Source organism: Otolemur garnettii, unplaced genomic scaffold (genome assembly GCF_000181295.1).
Source record: "Otolemur garnettii isolate 467f Iridium unplaced genomic scaffold, OtoGar3 scaffold00236, whole genome shotgun sequence".
NCBI lineage: Eukaryota > Metazoa > Chordata > Mammalia > Primates > Galagidae > Otolemur > Otolemur garnettii.
The window spans coordinates 1,224,181-1,230,127 of record NW_003852631.1 but is presented as its reverse complement, the minus strand read 5'-3'; the positions used below and the strand labels follow the sequence as shown (position 1 = coordinate 1,230,127).

The following is a 5,947-nucleotide window of genomic DNA, read 5'->3' as shown; positions in this document are numbered from 1 at the left end:
TTGAGACAGAATCTCACTCTGTTGCCCTGGGTAGAGTTTTGTGGTGTCATCATAGCTCACAGCAACCTCAAAATCTTGGACTCAGGCAATCCTCTTGCCTCAGCCTCTAAGTCAGCTGGGGCTACTGGTGCCTGCCACAACGTGCAGCTATTTTTTTTTTTTTTTTAAAAAGGTCACTCTTGTTCAGGCTGGTCTTGAACTCCTGATGTCAGGCAATCCAGTCCACCCACCCTAACCTCCCAGACTGTTAGGATTATAGGCATGAGCCACCACACTCAGCCCTCATAGGGATTTTATGAATTGAGGAATATAACCTTTATTTTAGTTGAAAAAACATGTCTAGAAAGGTTAATTTCTCAGAATTCACACAGTGTGTATATGAAAGCCGAATTTGCTATTCTGCTTTCCTGTTTGTGAAGATTGATGGGCCACAGGAGGATGGACTAATTGCTCTACCTTAGGAAATAAGACAGCATCACAGAAGAGATGACACTGGAACATCTTCAGGGATGAGTGAGAGAGAGTCAGATGAATTGGAACTATGAGCATTTCCAGCTGAGGGAATAGTTTCTGCAAAGCCAAGGAAACCTGAGAGAACATTATTCTCCATAGGCTGCCAATAGCTATGTAAGACCGTAACACCACAGGCCAGATGGACTAGAAGAAGAAAAAGGACCATGTAAAGCAGAGGTGAAGGTCATGAAGAATTTTGTATATACCAGGCTAAGAAGTTTTAAAAGTAGAATTAATTTTTTTTTTATTATTTCTCCTATAACCTTCATCTTTCCCTCTAAGCCAGTGATTCTCAAAGTATGGTCGGACAATAATAGAATTGATATCCTCCAGGCACTTGTTAGAAATACAAATTCCTGGATCCTACCCCATCCCTACTGAATTAGAAACTCAGAGATAGAGCCTACCAATCTGTTTTATTTAACAAGACTTCAGATGACCTGGGGGCATGCTAAAGTTTGACATCCCTGCATTAAGTTATAGAATTCTTAAATAACAGCTTTCAAAATAGTCAAAGGTCATTGTAGTTGATAGTATTTTTTTTTTTACTTAATCCCTAATGTGGCAATAGTAATAACTATAGTGAGATAGTAATTAGCTCAGTAACTGATTTAATTCAATTAGAGTATAGTACTCAACAAAGTTGAAATATTGACGCCCTTTAAGGGATAGATACCTTCAGTGTGATCCATTTATACTTTTCAAACCTGTTTCCTGTATTGCCATAAGAGGCCCGAGTCAGGACAAGTTTGTTAAATCAGCATTCAAAGAATAGCATGCTAATTATTCTATAGGAATGATGTGGAAACTTGCTGATTGATTATAATTATACAAAAAAAAAAAGGAAACAGTAAACCCTAAGTCCTTTAAGGTTTATTTTTCCAACTATTTATTAATATTTAAAACTGGTACATAAAAGTTACCATTTAAGGTTTTCTATTTAAAATGTATTGAAGGAATCAGATGTATCTGTCATGAAATGACTTAATTATTTCTTTCTTTGCCATAGAAATTTTTAAAAACCCACAAAGTTTAATTTAAATGCCTATTACTTTTAGGGGGTTTTTTGGTTTTGGTTTTGGCCAAAATGTGTTCAGTATTTGTGGTGAATATATCTACATGGTGTCCTTCATGTCCTTCACTGAACTTTGCATTAAAGCCTATGGTTTATATATAGGTTCTGTAGCTTATAGTTACACATAGTCATACTTTTCATGACTTTGTTTTTAATTTTATCAAATTTTATTTTTTTAACTATTCAAATTAATATGAGAGTACAATGTTTAGATTACATTGTTCGCACTTCCAAGCTAAAGCTCCATTTGTAGAAGAGCCTTTTTTTTTTTTTGGAGACAGAGTCTCACTTTGTTGCTCTTGGTAGAGTGCTATGGTGTCATAGCTCACAGCACCCTCAAACTCTTGGGCTCAGGTGATCCCCTTGCCTCAGCCTCTCCCAAGTAACTGGGACTGCAGGTACCCCCCACAATGTCTTGCTGTTTTTAGAGATGGGGGGGGGTCTCACTCTTGCTCAGGCTGGTCTCAAACCTGTGAGCTTAAGCAATCCACCTGCCTCAGCTTCCCAGAGTGCTAGGATTACAGGTGTGAGCCATTGTGCCCAGCCACTTTGCATGACTTTCTATAAGCATTTAAAGCCCAACATATAGAAAGTATTTGTTAATGATTCATATATCCTTTGCAGTTACTAGATATATAGGAATTGTTTTCTTTTCTTTCTTTTCTTTTTTTTTTTTTTAAGAGACAGTGCCATTCTGTCGCCCTTGGTAGAGTGCCATGGCGTCACAGATCACAGCAACCTCCAACTCTTGGACTTTGGCAATTCTTTTGCCTCACCCTCCCAAGTGGCTGGGACTACTGGCGCCCATCACAATGCCTGGCTATTTTTTGTTGCAGTTTGGCCGGAGCCAGCTTCAAACCTGCCACCCTCAGTATCTGGGGCTAGCGCCCTACTCACTGAGCCACAGGTGCAGCCCAACAGGGACTGTTTTCATCTTAGAAATAGTAGCAGCAAGAAGTGAAGTAATTAATGGGGTTAATAAAAAAATTTAATGTTTCGGGGTTTTGAAGATTTAGAAGTAGAAAGTCTGTTGAGGCATTGATACCAACCCCTGCATTTTATAGATGGGGAAGTTAAATAGATGCTTGCTGATGTCACACAGGTAGTAAGTAGCAGACCCAGGATTATAACCAAGACTACTTAAGGGCAAGCTACAAAGGACAGGATATTTCTGAGCTTTAGTTGGACACAATGATGGCCTAAATCAGGGGTCCTCAAACTTTTTAAACGGGGGGCCAGTTCACTGTCCCTCAGACCATTGGAGGGCTGGACTGCCAGCCCCGGGACGAGTCGTCTGCTAGGCAGGGCAGGCAGTGGCGGCAAAAACACCCAGCGGGCTGGATAAATGGCCTAAGAGGGCCACATGTGGCCCACGGGTCATAGTTTGAGGATGCCTGGAATCATTGGAAGTAAGATAGTTTTCAGATACATAGCACCAAAATTTTACCAGGTGGGATATACTTTATGAAAAGTATTAACATTTTATATAAAAATTCTTTAAAGACCTCTTTTTATATTGATATAGTAGGCTTGGGTATCAGATTTTTCCTTACAAGAGCAATTTTTAAAACCTAGTAATTGTTTTTCAAAATTTACAAAAATGGCAAGAATAGGATATAGGTTTTTGCTATTATTAACTACTTGAAGACAGAAAATACATATAAACCATCAAAAAAGACAATTGTTCAGCCTTCTGTGTAAATTATCATACAATTGCTAAGTTGATACTTGAACTTACTGGCAAGACTAATTTCAATTATTTCCAGGAAAAACTGGCTCAATTCACATACCTTATTAGGTAAATTTTGCCACCAAGTAATCTACAATCAAAGTATGTAGGTGTGCCAGAATGTTGAGTTTTTCGTTAGCCAACCGTGCCCAAAAGCCTCCCAAAATATTTTAAGAGATCAATCCTAAACATTTTAAAGCAAGATGTTAAAATCTAAAACTTAAAATTTGTCATCTGAGTTTATGTAATAACTAGGATTTCTACATGAAAGGCAATTAGAGTATATAGTTGGTTAGTGAAGAAGTTTAAGAAATACAGGTAGGGCACTGCTCATTTGAAATATATCTTTTTAAGACCACTGAATTGAGACCTTCTGAATAAAACTGGTAGTTAGTTTAAAGTAGTATATATATGTGTGTATATATACATATGTTTGTATACATCAAATTAGAAATGTTGGGACTACAAAGGATTTTTAGAAATCATCAGTTTACTGAGACCTTCATTTAAAAAATGAGCTAAGTACTGAATTGTGAGAATACACGTAAGCTGTTTTAAATTACTATATCTGTTTTTAAGTAAAACATAATATATTTTAAAGACTTGGAAGGGAAGTTAAATTTTTCAGAATAATTTAATGAAATATTCTAATTTTTTCCAGTGCGTCTGGGGGAGGTGTTGTAGCCATTGACAACAAAATAGAACAAGCAATGGTAAGTAAGTTTATGGTTCTTCTATGTCATAGATTGTTGATTGTATGAAACACTTAGTTTTTCTCAATTCTTGAAACCAAAATTTCTTTAGACCAAAGACAACCAGGGTATATTTTTTGATAATGAGATTTTAGTAGAAGATGCTAGAACATTGAGAACTTTTAATCTAGAATGAAGTAAATATTTCTCCCATTTGAACCTCCCATATGTCATCAATTAGCATTGAATGGGTTAGGGGGAGGCATACATAATTAAATGAAATATGTTCCCAAAATATTTTAGAGACAAAAAAGTATTAAAGTGAAAACTTCAACTGGAAATCGGATTCAAGTTTGTTATAGAAGCTATAAATAAGGCCTGTTAGTTGCAAACTATTAAATAAATAAATCCTAAGATTTTAAAGTCAGAAATTAGAAGTCACTTTATCTCTAAAGCAGCACTATGACTAGTTTACATCAGACCACTTTCCTTTGGAATATTATTTCTTCTCTTAGTCTAACATCTAAGTATGTGATTTTAAACTTTTTTAATTCTAAGCTTATAAGTGACAATGGTAGGGAGCTAGTATTTTTAGAAATTGCAAACTTCAAAAAGAAAATCATGAGCTTGCTGCTCTAGTTGGGAAGTAGATGTTTTTCACCCTATTTCCCTTAATCTTGGTGAAGATATAGCAGAAACATTGAAAGCAAGAGCAGAAAACTAATACACCTCATGCTTATTTATAAAGCACCAACTACCCAGAACCAATAGTTCTACCTTTCCCTCTCACTCTTTTTTGACATTCCTAATTTTGTTTTTCACAGGATCTGGTGAAAAGCCATTTGATGTATGCAGTAAGAGAAGAAGTGGAAGTTTTAAAGGAACAAATAAAAGAATTAGTTGAAAGAAACTCTTTACTTGAACGAGAAAACGCACTGTTAAAATCTCTTTCAAACAATGATCAATTATCCCAACTCCCAGCCCAACAGGCCAATCCTGGTAGCACTTCTCAGCAACAAGCAGTGATAGCACAGCCTCCGCAGCCAACGCAACCTCCACAGCAGCCGAATGTCTCCTCAGCATAAAGCTTTCTTAAGCCTCGTTAAGAAAAAACTGAAAGCAATCTATCCTTGTGTGCCACTGGTGTTCTTTCCACTTTATACGAAAGCAAGTAGCCATGCTTTGGTTGTGTGTTTGGCCTTTTCAGTATTAGACAATCATTCTACAAGAGCTTTTCCTCTCTCTGAGATGTCATGCAGCGCTGTTGATGTCCAGTTCTGTGTCATCTGAACACAAGGAGAATAATAGATGGGGTTTACTAAAGCAAACAAAGTCAGAATTTTACCTGGTGCGCATGAGTGGGGTCTTTAAGAGTTTTGGTGGCTCTTCACGTTCCCTGTTACCCATGGATTTACCCTGAGCCTTTCTATCACATTATAAATAACAGTTCATCTAAAGAGCCACTTTTCTTTTAATGTCAGTAACATTTGCCTATATAAGTTTTCATTTATTTGTGTTTTATTTATTACAGGGCTGCTATTTTCATAATGTACATGAACAATGTCACAGAACTTTTTTAATTTTTTTGAATAATTATCAGTAAAGGAATTGAAAGACAGGATTGCATTTAATAGATAAAACGTTTAGGCAATAATTGAACAAAAGAATCCTGGCATATTTCTAACACTAATGGCAATTTACTTTTGGTATTTATTTTCAGTAGTAAAGACCCAGCTTGAATGTAAATTTTGTATAGTGTAAGTATGAAGAACATAGTGCAACTGTACAGGTAGTCACCAGTTATTGTGATATAATAAATAATTGGGCTATTTTGATGAAGAAAACTTTGTTCATTTGTTTCTACTTTCTAATAGAGAAATTGCCACGATTCCTCTGCTTTTTGACATTTCTTATGACTTTTTTTTTTTTTTTTTTTTT

The 5,947-nt window shown here is 36.1% G+C and overlaps 1 protein-coding gene across 4 annotated transcripts in view; it reads left to right on the top strand.

Annotated features, from left to right (window-relative positions):
- Positions 1-5,940, top strand: part of TSC22D2 (TSC22 domain family member 2) — a 52,409-nt gene extending 46,469 nt beyond the window's left edge. For 3 of the 4 annotated variants that reach the window (XM_023508268.1, XM_023508271.1, XM_023508270.1), the window contains 2 exons: positions 3,979-4,030; positions 4,834-5,940. In XM_023508268.1, coding sequence (XP_023364036.1) covers positions 3,979-4,030; positions 4,834-5,094 — 313 coding nt within the window. In that variant the 3' untranslated portion in view covers positions 5,095-5,940. The remainder of the gene's footprint in view (positions 1-3,978; positions 4,031-4,833) is intronic. The other variant, XR_002771147.1, reaches the window with a different exon arrangement.
- The last annotated feature ends 7 nt before the right edge of the window (positions 5,941-5,947 follow it).